Consider the following 20,073-nt stretch of genomic DNA (forward strand, 5'->3'; position numbering starts at 1 on the left):
GGGAATACTTGGAAGTACCCTGCATTTTTATTTATGTATTTTGGTCTTGCTCTAGCCACATGTGTTTCTTAGGTAGGATTTAAAGTGACATTTACATGGAGAAATTCACGTTGACTGGCTTGCTCTGATTTATTGCTTTGCGTTTCACTCAATTTCTTCTTAAATTAACCAGAGAGCACTTTGTAGTTCTGCTTCATTTCCCAATGCAGTTTTATTACACAGCCCTGGGGACTCGTGATAATTTATCACTATCAACTTTATTGGCTTCCCTCTTCTAAATCCTGTTCCAACCCTTATCAATAAGTAAACCTGATACCAAACCAACCCTTCCCTGAGCAAGTGTTAGATAAAAGTGCCGTATTTGACTGATACAACAGAGGATTGCTATTTCAAATCAGAAACAGAAAATATTCTGTTTAAAGGATTTCATCAGCATCAACTTTTACTTTTAGTATTAATTTCTAATTTATTTATCACATTAAAATCTCTTATCTGTCTGCTGATACCATCACTACTTCTGTGTAAACACAGATAGAGAGATCCTTGCCCTCTATGAGAGCTTTGCCAGAGACTTTCACTCGGGATTAGAGTCACGCTCTTGTTCAGTGGGTAGTTTCTATTAACAGAATAGAACAAATTTGGGGCCCATTCCTGCCTGCCCCGACCCACGTGAGTAACTTTACACACATGAATGGGCCCTTTGAGGGGGGCTCCTCGTTGTTACCCGCGTATGATAGTGTTAGCAGAACTGGAGGTCTGATACCCGATCCAGCAAAGCCATCTCACATCCTAAACCTGAGGATTTCCCCTAGAGCTGCAGTTGCTGAGAGCTGGTTTCAAAAAGAATCTTGTCTTTACCATGGTAAATTCCTACTGACGTCAAAGATTTTGCAATCGTAGGAGAATCAAGAAAGCCAAAGATAAAAATCACATTTTCAGAGCGAGCCCTTGCCACACCAAAGTCAACCAACCTGTTTCATCCCTCTGTCTTTCCAGAATGAAACTCTGTAACTCTAATAGTTCATTAAGATTTTCAGAACCAAATAAGATGCAAAGTTGGGTATAAATTCAAGTAAATCAACTCCTGTATGTGAAGCAATCTTGGTATTTGCTAAAATAACATTTACCTTTGTTCAAGATATATGCAATTAGAAAAACTGGAAACCATGCCCACTGTAGTTTATTTGAGCAGGCAGTGGCTCTCTTCATGTTAAAAAAGTGTCCTTATGATGGCAAAACATGCAAACCGGTTACTGAAATCATGATTTCCAGGAGGGATAGGATGTGCTTGTACATAACTTCAGAGAGTGGCTGCAAGACTGAGTAACACCCTTTCTTCCCACCGCTGGAACTATGAGCAGTGGTTATGTACAGCAATTAGTGTGCAGTTAGTCTGACAATTAACACTCTTCTCCAAGTCCTCCAGCTGGCCCTCCAGACAGGAGGGAATGAACCTCTTCTTGCATCTCTGGAGCAGCAAACTCCACTCTGAAGTAACTCAAAACACAAACATTTAGCTCCTTTCTGAAAATTCTCAACATGCTGGAACATGGTGCTCTTATTTGATAGTGAGGCCATTATTTATCACTGAGGTCACCAGTTATTATCATTAGCTCAGAATAATTATTTGGATGCAGGAGCCTGGCCCAGAGCCCCACAGTGATGATGGGTCAGGTAGAAGAAACAAAACACAGATTTGCACTTGTGCAGCACCTGAATTTTCTGTCCAGGATGATCTCTTACACTACTGAAATATGATGAAAGAAAGAAGGAAAAGACAGGCAGAAAACACTGTTAGCACTATCTGCCTCAAGCCAAATCCTGGAGTCACCAGGGAGTTTTTCTTAACTAAGCACTATTTTCTTGTCAGCTCTGGGAGCCTCAGAAACTAAATTCTGTTCAAGTTACACAAGCAAATTTCTTAGACCTGCTAGTGACCAAATATGTAAAGAGTTGTACGAAATGCCAGACTCAAGAAGATAATTGCCTGCAGCCACAGTCATCAGATTTCATTCCATAAGTGAATCTTTACCAGGATCCCTGGGCAAGGGAACAACATTGTGCTTCTCAGCCATGAGACATGGCAGTATTTCACACAGTGAGTAAATCCTCTCACTGTTGTGCCCTGGGACAGACAGCAAAATCATGACAAGTCCTTCATCAGAAAATCACAACCAAAATCTAACTTGGCATCTGCCTCATCCTATGCTCCAGCCACTAACCCGACAGTCTATGATGCAGAAAGGAATGGCATGACTCAAACTGATAACTGGTGCCTGCATGTTAATCCTGTCCTTTAATAAACTGCCTTTATTTGTTTAACAACCTAAAAATAACTGGCTGCATGATACTGACCAACCCTAACCAAAACATCTGCAAGCGCATCTAGCCTGAGCTACCCTTTAGATCATGTGCCACCACTTCAAAGCCTGTGCATCAAGTCAGTAATTGTAACATTGCATCTAAATATTTAAGCTAGGGGCTGGTAGTCGCGTGTCCCATTTACAGTCAGCATCTGTCCTCTAATTCCATTACAGTACAAAGCAAAAATGTTTCCCAAAACTTGCAAACAGGAAAAGCATCACACAGCTAGAGAAGCAGCAGCAGCTTGAACTTTCTAGCTGCTGAGCAGGGCTTTTGTGCTGAGGTCCTTTTCTTCCCCCCCTTCGAACTCCCCACATACACACACAAAAATAGGGGTGGTGCCGAAATTGTATTAATGTGAGCCTCAGGCACAGAGGAAAAAAAAAGAAAAGAGGAAGGGGAGGGAGAGGGGGGAAGGGTTTGGTCCAAGATGAAAGTAAGAAGGAAATAAAGGAGGCAATTTAGTCTGCCGTAGCCTGAATTGCTCTCAGTACAGCCAGGGGTAGAGGCTGGGGATGAGTAGGGCCCTTTTTGGACGGGTGCGCATGACTGGGGGAGGATCCGCCGGGACAGGGCCCGGGGGCCAATTCCGCCGGTCGGGAACAGAGGCCCCCTTTGAGGCCGGGCGGGGGGGGTCCCCGCCCCAGCCCCAGCCCTCACCGCCCGCTCGCAGCAGCCCAGCAAGCAGCTCTGCGCCCCACGGTTGGAGCGCTGAAAGCCCCCGGTTTGTGCCAGCAAACAACAGCTATCTTATGAAGCCGGGAGTTATCAGATTAGTCAGCAAACCATGGCACACACAGCTCCTGCTAAAGGTACAAGCGACTCCCTCTTCTGTAGCACTTATACTAAAAATATGCCCTGATGTGCCATATAAAGGCACAGAAGTTTCTCTTTCATGTTCTTTATTTGTGGTTTGTGCCTTTAAGAAAAACGCATGCAGCAGAAACACAGATATGCTATTATAGAATTATAAGCTTCCTGATAGGCACTGCAACAATCAAGTTATTCTTTAAATATATACCCAAAATCAGGATAGAGGGTGACAGTGACAGAAATGGCAAATGCAGCCTAGCAGGCTGGTCATGTGGCATCTGGAAATGCCAGTGAAAGATGTGTTCCTGAACAGAGGCTGAAACAAACACAGTTTACCTCCACTTACACGTGTGGTGAGAAAAATCCCAAGCCACATTGCACTTTTTTTTTTCAAAATTACTATGTTTCTCTTTTCCCTAATCCAACTCTGCTCTAAGTACTCCCCAAATCCCAAATCTTGAATTAGCTACAGTTAATTACAATTTTTATCCTTTCCCTCGGAGAAAATGCCTCTTCCCGAGCCACCCAAACACCCACAGAGAGGAAAGGGTTTCAGACAATGTCAGCAAATGTCCAGCTCTACATGTGTGCTCCTGAGCACAAAAGCGATTCCCCACTCCATGCTCAGCCCAAGGACTTGCTTTCTCAACTAACTAAAAGGCTCCTTTGCATCTTCCTGCACCCACGCTCCTGCTACCATGATGCCTTGAGACCCTAACACCAGAGCTATAAAAATCATGCAAACTATAGAAGACCCCAAAAATCTGCACTTTTTTCACGCCATGACACAGCGCTCCCAGGGGTGACGTGCTGCACAGGGGCTTGGCCACACACCACCAGGATAACCTTCAGAAAGATTGCAAGCAACCCAAGCGTCAGAGAGGGCATCAGGGCTGCCCTGCCAGCAGGCACCTCTGCCACATCAGCCCTCACAGCCAGGCTGGTGGGCACTGGCAAATATGATCCTGAAGCATCAAGATCCTCAGAAGTGCTGCCAGTAATTTCAGTAGGAGAGAGGGATCTGACCTGATGATTTTTATAGACAGGGTGAAATGGAAGCTCCTCTGCTGGCAATGGGAGGTGAAGCAGAACCTCTTTTGTTGGCTGGATGTGGAAATTACTGGTGGACTTCTTTTATGGTTGGTTGGTTGTTTTTGTGTTGTTTTTTTTTTGGTTGCAATGAGGTCTCTGGTGTGTTGTCCCTATAGCATCAAACTATACATAAAGCATGCTTGTGGTAACAAAACTTTTCTTGAGCAGCAGCTCTCTCACGCTGCAGCATCCCAGCCACTCCAGTAATAAGATTAAGCAACAGCTTGCCAGTCAGGGAGGGGGAGCAGGCGTTGCTCTGCTCTCCTTCCAACTGCCAAACCTTCCCAGGCACTGCCACAGAACAGATGGGATTATCAAGCCACCCTTTGCACACAACTGCCCAGCCACGTTCATCCAGCAAAAATCTGCCTGCACAAGGACAGGACAGGGCTGTGCTACCCTGTTGAGGCAGGGGGAATTTTACCACTGACTGAACTTGAAGCAAAGTCCACAGAACAGAAAGGAGAAGGTACATTGGAGGACTGAAAACAGCCTCCACATACGACCATGCTGAGGAGCACAAGGGAACCCCCATTCACAGCAAGGCACCACCAGCCCCAGGGCTTTTCCTGCAGGAGTCTTGGGGCTCCCCAAGGCTGGCGGGAGCAGCCGCACGCCTGGACACAGACTTATGGTAGGTCAGGAGCCCTGCTTTAAGAACCAAAGAGTCAAAGAAAAGTATTTCAAAGAGAAGGAGAGAACTGAGTTATAGTGAAAATATTTTTTATATTGCTGTCTCTATTAATTACTTTTTGTTCCATAAATTCCATCAAGGCTTCCTATCTTCTGTTTTTAATCTCTGTAGAGAAACTCAGGAAGGCAGCCAAGCTAGATATCTTCAAACAAATAGGGCACTGAGTTTAGCTATTTTTCCCTTGGTGCGCATGCCTCTCAGAAAAATTCCTGGTTACAGGAGATTCTAGGGGAAACTCTCTGACCCATCGCACAGGGGCAGCTGGACTGGGCAATCAAACTCTGCCTTTTCACCTTATTGTTAGCATCTTCTGTGTGTTTGTATGACACGCATCCAAGCAAACACAGACACAGAGAAGATGGGGCTTCTCAGAAAGCTTAGGAAAGAGCCAAAAACTCAGTTTTTGGAGTGTTTTAAGGCTTGTTCCAATATAAAAAGGAGGTAGCCCTCTTTTAAAGAGCGGTTTTGCTTGTCCTTCTTGAATGGCACTCAGCATCTCTCAAGTGTCTAGAAGTGCAAGAAACATTTTCTAGGTAAATACAGCTACTTTTTCCACGGTGGAGAGTCCATAAAACTGCGTGGAGCATCAGCTATTAGGGGCTCATTGAATAATTCATCCCTCATTGCAAGCCCATAATGTCTTTTCTCGGCCTTTTGTGGGGCTGTTTTCTCTTCTTTTCTCCTTGAATTATAAAAAGGTTGCCTTCTTTTGTTCACATCAAGCTGCTGCTAGCTGAAGCTTTGTCTGTGCAAAGCCAAAGTGTGAGTTTCAATGGACTCCCCCCTCTTTGTTTTCCAAGTTCATCTCCAAGTGTAGATTGTGTATAGAAGGCCTTCTTTGTAAAAGCTGGAAAAGTTGTACAAATGTTTGACCAGCTCATTTGGTACTTTTGTCTCGCCTTCACCAGTGCCTGTGCATGTGCTGGGCAGCCAGATCCACGCACAGGCCGCCCTGCCGGGCCCTTTCCTGCCCCTCCACTCCGGCCCAGCCAGGCAGGAGGGCACAACGGCAGCAGGGGCCGTGGCTGCCCCCCGGAGCAGCCCTTTGCCTCCGCCTCGTTCAGGCTGCAACCTCTTCGCAGTCCCCGACCAAGCACCAACGCCAGGTTTCCCCAGCAGTTTTAAGAGAAGAAATAGAACACGTGGCTCCCTGCCCACAACTGTGGAGACTCGAGGCTCCGTGGCCTGTGGCTACCACTGCCCCTCCTGTGCTGCTGCAGCCCTCTGCTCAGCATGGGCTAGCAAAGCAGCCCCTGGGTAGCCATGCTGGGGGCTCCGCTGCCGGCTGCAGCCCTCCCTGCTCCCTGGTCCCAGACCCTGCCTGTTGAAAGCCAAACCCGGTGCAGTTCCTATCTTTACCCCCAACTCCGCACCATTCCTGCACATTGCAGGGTCGTACTGGTGGGGGAAGGGGATGGGATGGAAGGGGACGTTGTAGCTGCCACATAAGGGGCAGCTCTTCACTATACACCTCCCACTGCACTGGCCCTGGGACAACCTCCAGAGAAGGGGAGTGATACCCACCGGCATCCCGAGCTGGCGAGGGCCGGTCCCAGAGCTCCACAGAGAGCAGGGGAGAAATGGGACTTTACCTCTTTCACTGAGGATGCCGTCAATGCTGTGCTTCGCCTTCTTGTCGCCTTCCTCCACCTCCTTCCTTTCCAGTTCAGCCTCCTCTTCCTCGCCTTTCCCAAACTTGCTTCGCAGGATGCGACTGATGGAGCTCACTTCGGGGGAAGGGCAAAGCTGTGACCGGGCTCGTCCCCAGCAGCCCCCACGGCGGCCGGGCCGGGGAGCTGAGCCCCCATCAGTGCCCTGCGTCCCCCCTAGCCACGGCCAGCTGGAGCTTTTGGGGGGCAGCCGCCCGCTCCTCTCCCCACACGGGTTTTCCTGGGGCACCACCCCGCACCGCGCTCCAGCACCGGCACAGCGGCCTCACAAGTGGTTTTTTTCCTGATCCCAGGCAGTGGACGATGAGAAAAGCACATGGACACCCGCACAAATACCACCCCGGCTCCGTGTGCCCCCCTTCCGCGAGCAACCCTCCTGCACAGGGAGCTGCTCCCCAGCTCCCGGTCTCCAGCAAACCCCGAGCCCTCCCGCGGCAGCAGCCCGGCAGGGAAGCGGGAGAGGAGGCGGGGAGGGGGAGATGTAGTTGCGATTTAATTGAAAACACTCCGCCAAGTGCAGGAATCCTCGCGGGACGCTCCTGCCGGTACCAGCGTGTTAACGCCGACCGCTTCACGGGCACCAGCCCGGCCCGGGGCTCCATCCCGCCCGGACTGGGGCTCGCCCCCTCCCCGTGCCGTGTCCCAGACCCCGCTGCTCCGGCGGTGTCTCGTACCTGACGGTACCGTGTTGCGGTCGCACACCCCGTCCTTCAGCAGCTTGTCCCGAATCTCCCAGCTGAACATGCCTGCGTTTTCCCGCTTGTATTCCTCGATTTTCTTCTCAACATCAGGCGTCGTCACCTGCTTCAATAAAGACAAGGCGAGCGGGCAAAGTCTGCGGGGCGGGAACGGCGGCGGGAGCCCGGGCTGCCACTGCCGGGACCCCCGGTGCGGCAGGAGCCTTCCTGCCTACCACCCCGCCGGCAGCAAGTGCAGACACCGGCTCCGCTTAGTGACCCCGATATAAAACACCTCGAGCACCGGCAGGTTAAATACAGAAGGGACATAAAGTGTAACAACGGGCCAGCGCAAAACAAGCATTTCGGATGAAACGAAACTTCCCAGGAAATCCTTCACGATTACAGGGGAAGGTGGGATCGAGCCCTCGGCTAGGAAAACCCCGAATTAGACAGCATCAGCTACCGTGCGGCCGAGGAAAAAATCCCGGGAAAATTCTGGGTCTGGTTTAGAGAAGGACTCAGTGTGAGCGAAGCTCCAAGTCAGGGAAGTTTCGGCTGAACAAAGTTCGCAGGGCCAAATAAAAAGTCATGTATTAAAAGCGCTGAGAGGATCGAGTAAAACAAGAGATCTCTTCGATTGCCTCGTGATTTTAAAAATAAGTCGAATTCAAACAAAAGTCTCACGGTTGGGAACAGCCTTTCGTTCGGTAACACATTTATAAAAATAAAAACTCTACTCCTAACACCGAAAGGGAAAGTCCAGCCTTTGCTATTTTAGAAGCAACAAAAGAGGGGGAAAATATAGCAGCAACTTTCAGCAGAAACCAAATTATTTACTTCACTTTTGTGGGAAAGAAAAGCAACAGTAGGAGGAGAGAAGGCTCCATATTTGTCTGCATTATTGTTAGTGCAAACTTTTCAGCGGTGTAGCTATAAATACACGCGGCTTCGGAGCGGGCAGAAAAATAAACAGAGCAGGCGAAGGAGCGGTAGGCAGACAACAGACAGAAATACAGGTAATTTTTTTGCGCTTTGCAACATAAGAAGCGAGGGCCCGATCCCACCTCGCTCTTCAAGCCCTCACATCCGACCGATCGCTTCCCCTGTCCGTCCCGGCAACTCCGAGCCCACCCGCGGCCCCCGAGAGGCTGAGCGTGGGCACTCGGGACTTCGGACAGTAAAGCCTTCTCAAAACGATCCCTTTCTCCCTAGTTTCGTTTGATAAGTTACTTCTTAAAACAGCATTTTATTAATTAAAACAAAAACACCCAACAACAATCGCCATGAGCTCCAACAGTATTTCTGAAGCCTCGGAAAGTTTCAGAGCAACAGGCGGAGACGCGGCGGGCGCTGCTGTGCCCGGTGCTTGTCTGAGCCCACCCCCGGGCCTCGCGTGGTCCCCCCAGCCCTGCCCGGGTGCTGTCTCCCCGCATGCAAACCCCGCTGCCGGCCACCCTGGGCCGAGTCCCGGTCGTGCCTTGCTCCCCACCGCCACGGGCGGGCGGGCGCGGAGGGGCTCACCTTGGGCTTGCTGCCGCCGATGGCCCCCGGCCGGATGGAGCCCGTCTCTTGGTACCTGCAGAGAATTTTGGAGACGCAGCCGTGGGACACTCTCAGCTGGCGAGAGATGACACAGGGCCGTATGCCATGGTGGGCCATCTCCACTATCTTGTGTCGGATATGGTTGGGTAAAGGCCTGCCATTGATAAACACTCCTCCGAGCTGATTGACTCTGCCCTGGCCTAGAGGAGTAGAGACTAGAAAAGGAGGGGAGGGGAGGCAGGAGGGGGAAATGGCGTTAACGTCTCCTTCGGATCCTGCTGGGTCTCTTTTTTGTTATTGTTTTTTCTTTCTTCCTTTTTTTTTTAATTATTTTTTCCCCTCTTTGTCGTTGCTTTTCTGTAAAGCAGCTCTCCGCCCCCTGCCCCCCAATCCCAGCCGCCTCGCAGCGCGCCCGGGGCCCCCCGCTCCCCGCGGAGCCCCGCGCTGCCACCGCGGCGGGCAGGGGAAGGCGGCGGGGCGGCTTCACCTGTTGCATTCGCACCGTAGCCGCCTTTCGGGGCTTGCCCAGCTCTAGCAGAGAAGGGAGTAACCGGTGCGGGAAGCCGGCAGTCCCCGCGGGCGGCTCGGGCCCGGCCCGGGCTCGGTTCCCCGGGCGCAGCGGTGGGAGCCGGCGCGGAGGCCCGTCCTGCCCTGGCCAGGGGCCTGCGGGGCTCGCCGGTGCTACGGGGCTCTCGTACCACCGCTGCCCGAAGGAACAACCACTACTTGCAGGGGCCCGGCCCGCCAGGGACAAGCCCTCGTTGCTAAAGACTCTTTCGATTTCGTTTGGCTCGCTTTCATTTTAATACTTTTTGTAACTTTATTCGCCACTTTTGCCTAAGTTCGGGCTCTCCAAATCACTGCCCTTCACTCCGCTGAAGAGTGGGTTCGGGGCCCGCTGCGCCACCGACATCACGGCCGGTTCCCCCGCTCCCGCTGGCCGGAGAGGATTGCCGGCTCTCGGGGTGCGGGCTCAGCGCCGCCGGCCCGTTGCGGGGCTTTTCCGCACCGCCCCCGGACACGGGGGGACGGCGGCTCTGACCGCTGGGCTGGGAACCGTGAGGGCTGTCCGGGAGCCCTCCCTGCTCCGGTGGACCAGCTTCATCCCGGCCAATTCCTACTTTTCCGAGTGGGAGCAGCCCGGTCCCGGCCTTACCTTCCAGCGGGAACCCGCTGCGGGGGTAATTCTGCCCGGCCCCGGGTCGCATCATCCTGGGGACAGCTCCAGCCAGAGTTGTCATCGCGGCGACGGCCCGGCGGGGTTATATCCAGGTGAGGGCTGATCTAGGAGAGATCCGAGCTGTCAGCGGGTCCCACCGAATCAGGAGCGGTCCCGGGAGGGGGTGGGGGATGCCGCCGGGGGGCGGGGAGGAGGCAGCTCCGCCACTGCCCCTTTCTCAGTGACCCTCGCTGCCCCGCACCGGGAGGGCAGGGGCCGAGGCCGGAGCCCGGCTGCGCGAGGGGAAGGGCTGCGGGGGAGGGCAACGGGGGGGGCGGTGGTAGGGTCCCCGGTGCGGCGGGGAGCAGCGGCCGCGGGGCCGGGAGCATTTATCGGCTCCGTCCCCGTCCCGGCGCCGCCGCGATTGGCCGCCGGGGCCCGGCCCGGCCGCTCCGCCCCTGCTGATTGGGCGAGAGCAGCGGCTCCGCCGCGTCCCCGGGCCGCGGGGGCAGCGGGACCGGCATGGCACGGAGAGTCACCGCCCGTCGTGGCTCGGCACGGCTCGGCACAGCACGGCCCCGCGCTGTCCCTGCTGGCCGAGTAGTGCTGGGTCCTCTGGCCGCGGGCAGGAAAACGTCTGCGGCGGGGAACTGTTCCGTACCTCGACGGCCGCCCCGGCCCCGGGAAGGGGAGCACCAGCCGGAGGGGGCCCGAACCTCGCACCCGTGGGGACCCGTGTTCGCCCGGCGCTACCTGCCCCGCCAGGCACGAAGGCGCAGCCTCTGCCACGCTGCCTATAAAGCTCTTTGTCTCCTAGCTCTGCTCCTCCGAGCACAAGTGACAGAGAGGTGGTGGTGAGGGAACAACTTTATTTTTCCCTTTAATTTTTACTTTCTTTTATTTTCTTAAAAAAAAAAAAAAAGCTTCTTCTTTCTATTTATCTGTTTTATACCAAAACCTCTCACCGTCCAGAAGAAACACCTCTGGACAAAATGGTGCTAAAGGTTTTGAAAGGGATAACTGCCAGTTGAGATCTCCGTGGGGATTTCTGCTTTTAAAAAATCTGTGGGACGAATGTGTCCCTGCATTACATGCGTGTGCGTGAGTGTGTATATGCGGGTGTGTGTGGATGCGAGGCGGTGCGTGTTAAAGTCTTACTAACAAGCGTTTGTTCCCAGGAATTTATTGTAGTATTCAAACTAAACTGCTGGAAAAATAAAAGAGGTAAAGTCTGCCTAGGAGCTGAAGTGACCACAGCAGGATATGACGCCAGGAGTGTTGTAAAGACTGTCTGTCCTTAAAGAAGGTACTATTGTGCATGGCCTTTTATTTATAACTTGGTAAGTGCCAGCAAACTCGCCTCCTTTACACTCTGAAGTGCCAGCCCAGCTTTCCACAGTGCTCTTTATTTGCAATAGTCTATTCAGTAACTGTCACTCCCGATCTTCAAGTTATTCAGGGCCTTAATCAATCAAAAGGATGAGAATCGTTCAGGTTTCCCCATTTGAAATGAGGGAAACAATGTTTTCTGGTCTCACAGTCCGCTTCTCCTTCACGGGCCGGGCGCTCGTTTCGGGGCTGGTACCGGCCCCGGAGAGGGCGGGGGTCCGCGCTTTTTAGGCAGAAATGAGGAGCCGGAATAATAAATGAATCCACCCGCCGAGGGAAAGGAAGAAGCGCTCGGGGAAACTCGGAGTTTGCCGGCGGGCCCGGCACCCGGCAGCCCGGGATGGAGGCACCCGCAGACGGCTCCGGCATCGCCGCTCCCGCTGCGGCACAGCAGCCGCGTGTGCCCCGCACGCCTGGATGCTCCGGCCCCTGGTCCTGCTCTCTGCATCGCCCGGCCACCGAACCTAGCGGTTTCCGTCATTCTTTAAATGTAGAAAAATGAACCCCAAATCCTGAGCGCGCGGCGGCCGCCGGCTCCGCTTAGGAAAGCTTCCCACATACTCTGAAAATCGCAGGTCGGCAAGAAAAGTTCGCGTGACAATAAAAGTCTGGGTACGTTTTACGCAGCTTTTGCGTTTTGCAAAGCACCACGATGACCGAAGCTTTTAGAAAATCGCTAGCGAGCTCTGTGCAACCCCTATCCCGGTAAAGTCCCGGCAGGAACCGCGCAGCGGAGCGCGGCCGCGGGAGAGGCTGGGGCGGCCGCCCCGCCGGCTCGGGCAGACGCGGTGTCCCGGCACGCACCTCCCCCGCTAAAGGTGCCGAAGATACCTCTCACACCACGCGTATTTCACTCGAGGAAGGAAGACGGATGAAGCGTTATTAACTAAAAAACAGTACAAATAAAAATAATCACACACACAAAAATAAGGCAGTGGGTAAGGCTATTTAAACGTAATTCCTGCTTGGGAAACAGGCGGCGGGGAGAAGTGAGGCGCGGGAACGCGGGCAACATCCCCCGACAGTCCCCGGTCCCCCAGAGTGGAGCAGAGACTCTGCCCACCGCGGCCGCGGGGGCACCGCCAGTCCCGGCCCTGGCCCACTTCCAGGCGCGGAGGGGGCAGAAAGGCGACCGCACGGCCCCGCACCCGCGGAGCCCCTCGCCCGGCAGCGACAGAGGGGCCTGGCAGTGACTGTGAGTTACTTTCCCACCCACCCCTCTTCAGCGCCTCGCGGCCCCGTGCGCGGGTGTTTGCCCTCCCCGCCGCGCCGGGCCCGCGCCGCCCGGGGCCGGGAGCCCCTCCGGGCGCTCCGCAGCCGCGGCCGCTCCCGCGGAGGCCGAGGGCTGGTGGCAGCGGGGATGGGGCGGCCTGGGCGCGCCCCCGCGACGGGAGGGGCGGCTCTCAGCTGCTGTCGCTGCTTTCTGCAGCACCTCCCGGTTACCGCTCCGCGCCTGGCCCCGCGGGGTTGGCGGGGGACCCCGCCGCCCTGGAGCACCCCGCAGTCCCAAAGCCGAGCCCCGCTCCCCCGAGACAGGTTCCTGGGCCGGGGTCCTGGGAGCGGGAGGGGAGAGCAGTATAAAACCCACCTAGTCTCGTCCTGCGCTATCAGATACCGAGGAGGAGCAGCCGCATCCTTCCGCACGGAAACTGTTAAAAATTCAAGGGAAAAAGATTAGGCACGAATGTCTGGCCCCGCTCCTCCCTCCCCTCCTCTCCCCCACCCCCATATTACAATCCTTTATGCCAGCAGAGTTGATTTCACGGTTTTCCAGTGGAAATAGCTAAAAATGCTCCTGCTAATTACAGAGCTCTTCCAGGCCAGGTGCATTTTTAATTGGATTAGTGAGTGCTCTATATTAAACCTGCAGCACATCAAATGGACAGTGAAAATTAGAGCTATTAGGAACACAGGCAATAATTTCTGAGCGATAACATTACTGGATTCTTCTCTATTAGAAAGAAATCAATTATACTGTTTCCGGGTTTGTGCGCATACTTAATTTCTGAGAAGGATTTCGCGGGGAGTCTCTGCCTAACTATTTCCAGTCGAGGTGAAAAGGAGAGGGGAGTACAGCTTAGTAAATAGCAAGGTGTACTTGAAAGAGGGAAGGAAAAACAAAAGGAAAAGGAAAGAGAAAGGGAGACAATGAGAGAAATAGAAGAAAGGGAGAAAGCGAGAGAAAAGAAGAGAGTAAAAGAAAAAGAAAAGGAAAAAGAAAAATAAAAGGAAAAGGAAAAAGAAGACTGGCATGACTCATGTGTGGGCGCCTGTGATTTCAGGTTCATGCTCTGCGCTGCCGCTGCCCTGGCCATAAACACCCCTCAAGAAACCTGCGGTTTGGAGGTTCCTGGTGGGGCTGCCCCGGGACTGGCCCGTTCAGTTTCCCCCGCTGCCTGGGGCACCTCTCTTCACACAGGTTTCCTCCTTCTCTCCATCCTCCAGAGCGAGCAGGTTCGTGCGTCTGGGGGGGTCGCACGGCCCCCGGGCAGGGCAGAGCCCCGAGAGCCGGCGCCCGGCGGTGCGGGCAGAGGATGCTGCGGGGAGCGTGTGCGCGGCGGGGCTGGAGCGGGAGGCCGCGGGGTTCCCAACAACCGCTGGCCCATCCCGAGCGTGTGCTCCGCTTTAAGGGGGTTCGCCCGTGTCGCGAGCTAGATGTGGCAAAGAGGGGTGGGAGTGGTCAGGGGGGTCCGAGCGCTGCCGCGGACCAGAGGCAAATCAACCAGTATCGACTTTTCTGTACGAGGGTGACCTTCGTACAACAGCAACTTGTACAACGTCGAAGAAGAGAAACTTCCATAAAGATCTAGTAATTTGGGGGTTAGAGTAATACGAACGGTTAATAAATCCTCTGATTTGAGCAGGGAATGCTGTGGCGGGGGGAGACGGAGCGGGGCTGGGAGGTGATGGCACCTTGCGACATCCCACATGCAGCGACACTGGAGAAACGACCGGTTACAGCTCCGCCGATGGAGCCCTCCCAGGGAAAGTTTCTCCAGGCCCTATTTCTGCATATCGCTTTCTCCCCATTTATGGTCCCAGAGGTGTCCGGGGACGTTACCTGTGGATCCAGGGGATGTGAGGAAGAACCACCGCAGCTCCCCGGAGCAGGGAAGCACGGCCAGGCGGTGGGACGTGCAGGGCTCCCCCGGTCGCTGGGCAGGCCGTCCTGAGGCGCCGGGAGAAAGCCAGAGCATGCCCCCAGTTTTGGAGGGAAAAACACCTGCTCGGGCACCGCCCCCGCTTTGGCCAGGCTCCGCACTGCGGGGCGCAGGACCCGCGCCCGCCCGCAGCCCCCTCCGGTGCCCCGGGAAGGCCCCGGGCCGACGGTGGAGCGGACCCGACCATTAGTAAACATGTCGAGACAAGTAGCCTTGACATTAATTGTTTAAAGGGCGCGCTTTTTTTTTTTCTTTTCTTTTTTTCTTTCCTTTTTTTCTTTTTTTTTTTTTTTTTTTTCCCCGCAGAAACATAATACTATTTGGCGAAAAAAGAAATTACCGGCGAAGGGCCGGGCAGATTAACATTTGGAAACTTATGAAATGTAATCTGCATATCCAATTGATTCCCAGCATATCAGTTGAAAGGATAAAGATGGATATCTCCATGATGGATATTGCATTAATAGGCACATAAATAAAGGTTGAAAAGTCATCACCGAAAGCTTTGAACCTTTTTCCATCGCTTTTATGTCCCATCAGCACGTCTCAGCACTGTCTCTCTTTCTTTTTTTTTTTTTTTTTCTTTCCCGTTTGAGTTGGTGCGTTTTCATTAATTTACAGTCACAGCAGGTTTGGCAGCCCTAGAAGGCCTCGGTGCGGGGCGCAGAGCTGGAGGGGCGGCTCGGTACCGGAGGAGGCTCAGTGTAAGGACAGGAACAAGGGACAGGACACCCCAGATTCGCCTCACCACTTCAGGTACCCCTGAGGCAAGGCAGGGGACCGCTCCGGAGTCACACTGCCCGAGTCGAAGGGATTGCGGGGCCCCGAGGGAGGAAACACCGAGGGGAGCCCCCTCTACTGCTCGCCAGGTCTGCTCTTCGGGGGCATCTTCCCTCGGCCAGGGCCGGGCCGTGCCCCGGACTGCGAGGTGGTTGCCAGGAAAGGCGAAATCCACCTCCTCGTAGTCCGGAGAGGCTACCCATGGATAAGGCCGAAACACTTAACCCCACAAATGGGTCTCTTTGCGGCACGGGCCGCTCTCTCTCTCCCTGTAAAATGGCAATAAATACAACATGTATTTCACTAACTCCTCACCTTTCTGATTACTACCAGATCCTCCAGTAAGTGATACTGCAGCTGCCACTCCACACTAACACACGGCTGCTGGGACGAGGACAGGGATGCCTCTGGGGTCTCGGGTCTGCGGGACAGGGGGTCGGTGTGTGAGCTCCGGGCTTCCCCGGGCCCTGGTTCGGCAGAGCCCAGGGGCTCGTTCCTGCGGGCCAGGGTGGCGAGGACGGGCCGCTCCTCCCCTTCGAAGAGACGGGAGGAAAAGATGCGTGTCATTTATTTATGGCGTTAGAGATGGCGATCGAATTTCGGATTCAAATCCGAGAGGTGAGGTGACACCCCGCCGTGTTCCCGAAAGGGAGGGCCAGGCCGGGTTCCCCAGCCCACCTGCGTGTCTCACCCACGGGAGGGGAAATTCGCATCTCCTTTCCCCAGCTCCCCCGTAGTTACCAGCCACATTTCAAAACGAGGCGTCTAGTCCTCGCTACCTACTCGTAAAAGCAACAGTGATTATTAATTCCACCGCAATAGGTTTCCACCGGGAGTTTTACTTCAGTAAAAGACCAGGAGGGTTTTGCGGACCCCAGGCGGGTCACATCCATTTGTTCCGAAGGAACACGCGTGGTCTGCACGACCCACTCCGGGTCTGCCAGCAGGTATCGAGGCACCGGCAAACACCCAGCTCTCCATCCCCAAACATCACTCGCGACCTTCATTCCCGCTCTCCATCCAACATCAGTGAGGCTGTAATTAAGGAGGGGGAAGCGGCCCTACTGGCACAGTCATTGAATTCATTAATCGGTATTTCGCCCGCAGCTATATGATTTCATCACTTATTCGTTTAAAGATGAATGGATGAAAATCTGTGAAGAGAAAAAACGAAAGAAAGAGAGGAGGAGAGAAAGGGAGCGAGAAAGAAAAGAGAGAGAGAAAGAAGGAAAGGAAGAAAGAAGGAAATAAAAGGAAAAGAGAGAAAAGGAAAAGAGAGAGAGAAAGAGAGAGAGAGAAAGAAAGAGAGAGAGAGAGAAAGAGAGAGAGAAAGAGAGAAAGAGAGAGAGAAAGAGGGAGAGAAAGAGAAAGAAAGAGAGAGAGAGAGAGAGAGAAAGAGAGAAAGAAAGAGAGAAAGAAAGAGAGAAAGAGAGAAAGCGAGAAAGCGAGAAAGCAAGCAAGCAAGCAAGAAAATATCAAGAAGGAAGGAAGGACAGCAAGGAAGCAAAATAAATCCACCAGGAAAATAAAGGAGGAGGGGAAGCCAGAAAGAGGAGAGTCCCGCCGGCCGAGAAGGGCGGGCTCCGGCCTCAGCGATGCCCGTGCAGGGAGCGGACAGCACCGGAGAGGGGCCCCAGTGGTGCCGGCGGCTGCGGGCTGTGCGGGGAACGCGCTCCTCTGCCCGTGCGGGAGGAGCCGCGGGCAGCACCGGAGGGAGGGCGGCAGGACACGGCCCCATCCCCGCCGCCCGGCCCCAGAGCGGGCTGTCGGGGCCGCGCTCCGGCCGCCTCCCGCTCCGCCGACCCATTCACGCCGAAATTAAAGGATACTGCTCCCCGGCCGCCGAGCGTTGCTCGGGTTAGTGCCAGGCGCTTATTTTCAACGCCGCGGTATTGCCGGGTTAAGTAAAACACCGAGCAAGATCTGGGGGGTTTTTGGCCCTTTCACCACAGGCCCGTGGTGCCCTCCGGGGGGAGCTTTGAGCAGCCCTCCAGGGCTGGGCAGCTCCGCTTCTCTGCGGGGAGTCCGGCCTGATGCTTCGCCTTGGGCAAAGCGAAACAACTGCCCACAGAAAATAGAGACATTTGGGTGGCTTTTTGTTTGTTTGTTTGTTTGTTTTGTGGTTTGTTGTGAGGGGTTTTTTGGATTTGTTTTGGGTGGGGGGGGGCAACATGATCAATTAATATCTGGAAGAATACTGTTACTGATCGGTACCAAAGGGATACTCCTCTCTTTCCTTCAGAAAGGAAGCAGAAGCAACTTCCAGAACAACTGGAATGTCACCTATCTTCCATACGATTGTGACACTGAGATAAGACAGAAAAATCTATATTTATTCTCAGAGAGAAACGTTTACTACTTGACTAGAAGAAGGTATGGTTCCTATTCTATTTTTACAGTTTCATTTAATTTACTTCAAAGCCTGCAACAGTTGCAGCTGTTTTGACAGAATATTTTTTCTGTCTCCTAATACTACCTGGCCAAGTAATGAGCCCTTATTCACAATGTGGAAGTCAAACTGGAATTATTGCTCATCACCACATGTTCTAAATAATTAAAAAGTCTCTTTCTTCCCATTTTAAGGGAAAGCAAATTTTAATTTATATTGCAAGCATATTTATCAAATTTCAGTCATTAATCTCCTCCACAAAGCAGATGCTGTTATTGCTATTCACTATTAATGAAAAGACAACAAAACAATAACTTAAATTGAATGGTTAGATTTTGCTAAATGGATTAAAAAACCCTCTAGACAAAATAGAGTTAAATTGCTTATATCTGGATGATATACCTGTAATGAGTTGAAGTGTTAAGCTTTAGATTAATGACAAATCAAGAGTAGTTTTGGGGACTTGATAATAATAACAACAGCAACGACAACAAGAGCAATAACAACAGATTTCAAGCTATTCCTTCCAAGTTTCATAAGCCAATGAGACAAATCAATTTCACAATATTTGTTTACCATAGAAATCTCCTTAAAATAGCTGAGGTATTTCTCAGCTGAAGCTGTTCGGAAGAGAGAGATTCCAATCACCTCGATCCAAAATCTCAAGATCTGCAGGATGTGAGAAGCACGTGAGATCAGCTCAGGCCAGAGCTGTGGGGCCAGTTTCAGACTTGGCTGGTTTTAGTAAGAGCAAATACATGCCAAAAGAAGGGCTAGTATTGCCCATTCTCTTTGACATAAGCAAAAGGATTTTATGCTGCATTGATCAAAGATCAACATAGTTTAATACATCTAGTATGAATATATGTATTTCCCCATGACATAAACCCCATTTTCTTAACACAGTTGTAGCATTTCTCTTAAATATCTCCATTTCTACACACATCCAGGCAAAATGCATAAGCAGGATAAGCTGCAGGGTTTTCTAGCTTTAATGAAAGCGAGTTACCAAATTTAAATACCTTTCAGAAACATTAGAATTCATAGCCATGAAAGACCTTGACCCTTCTGTAACACAAATTTGTAATGTTTGTGTGAAGTTCTTGCACCAAGGAGGAACTGACAGGGAGCCACCTCTGGTGTGGGTTAAATAAGCAGAGGTTAATGCAAACAAATTTTAAAGTTTTCTTTGGCAACAAAATGTGCTAACAAAATTATCTAACTTCAGTGAGATGGAGCATATTCTTTAGACCAGCAGAACAGACAAGAACATTGTATCTACAAAATGTCTGTAACAAAAGGAAAAGGACTATTAAGCTCAGGAGGATTTAAACACATACCAAGAGCTCTGACCAAGTCGAACAATTCTCCTACTCATTTTTTTCTAATGAATGTTAGATACTCAATATCGTGTCCATAACCATATCTCACACCTTATTAATAATGCACTGTTCATGCTTAAATCTCCAGGTCAGTATGATTAATAACCATTCCTCTGCATGATGTACACATTCATACCTAAATAATCTTCTTCAGCAGCTGTTAAATTTTCACTGACACAGAACACACGGATATAGGAAAGACTCTGGACTCTGCCGGGCATGAACACAAGCAAGGGAGCTGCAATCACACTTCTTGGGATTCACAACTGTTCTCCCTAGTAAATGTTTTCAGCACCAGGACTGACTACATGATTGCACACAGTTTTCCAGAGAAACTTGTAGTTCACACAACTCTGAAATTTCCCACTCCAGTGGAATTACTCTCTGAAGTAGGATTTCAACCGAAAATCCACTTTAACCCTATAACTACACCCATAATCTTCAGTCTGTGGTAACTGTTTGCACAAAGGCAACTCATTCTTCCATCATTTGCAAAATACATTTTATACAAAGGGTTATACACAACAAGCTACTTTAGGATGTAAGCAAACCTGAATCCCTGTGAATGGTAATTTGAGCTATAACAGAAGTGTGCTTAGGTCAGAAGCAACAGGGCATCCATATGCACCTCTGATCCACCAGATTTTAATAATGTATAAGAAATAAAGGAAGATTTTCTTTTTTTTTCTATTCTTCAACGTATAAATGCAGACAGAAACCCGCTTTTCGAAGTAAAATGGTGTCTCATGTTCTCAGCCCACAATACTATTATTGAGCCTGATTTTCAAAACGTGCTTCCAAAATGCTGGTTCAACCCAAACAAAAATAGATTGGACTCAAACTACCAGTCCCTTTGATCTGACTTGCAGGGATGTATGACTCAGTATCCGCTGTTCTTTGCTACTTTTTTTATTATTTGGCTTTGTGGTATGTATCTAGTGATTGTGAATATGAGAGT

At 51.8% G+C, this 20,073-nt stretch overlaps 1 protein-coding gene across 5 annotated transcripts in view; it reads right to left on the reverse strand.

The window, feature by feature from the left end:
* Window positions 1–10,138, reverse strand: part of PAX3 (paired box 3) — a 78,186-nt gene extending 68,048 nt beyond the window's left edge. For 3 of the 5 annotated variants that reach the window (XM_051626864.1, XM_051626862.1, XM_051626867.1), the window contains exons 1-4: window positions 10,012–10,138; window positions 8,835–9,070; window positions 7,308–7,437; window positions 6,556–6,690 (exon numbers count right to left, since the gene is read on the reverse strand). In XM_051626864.1, the coding sequence (XP_051482824.1) occupies window positions 6,556–6,690; window positions 7,308–7,437; window positions 8,835–9,070; window positions 10,012–10,096 (586 nt within the window). In that variant the 5' untranslated portion in view covers window positions 10,097–10,138. The remainder of the gene's footprint in view (window positions 1–6,555; window positions 6,691–7,307; window positions 7,438–8,834; window positions 9,071–10,011) is intronic. The other 2 variants (XM_051626863.1, XM_051626865.1) reach the window with 1 other exon arrangement.
* Between the last annotated feature and the right edge of the window lie 9,935 nt (window positions 10,139–20,073).

The sequence above is a fragment of the Apus apus genome, chromosome 8 (genome assembly GCF_020740795.1).
Source record: "Apus apus isolate bApuApu2 chromosome 8, bApuApu2.pri.cur, whole genome shotgun sequence".
Lineage (NCBI taxonomy): Eukaryota > Metazoa > Chordata > Aves > Apodiformes > Apodidae > Apus > Apus apus.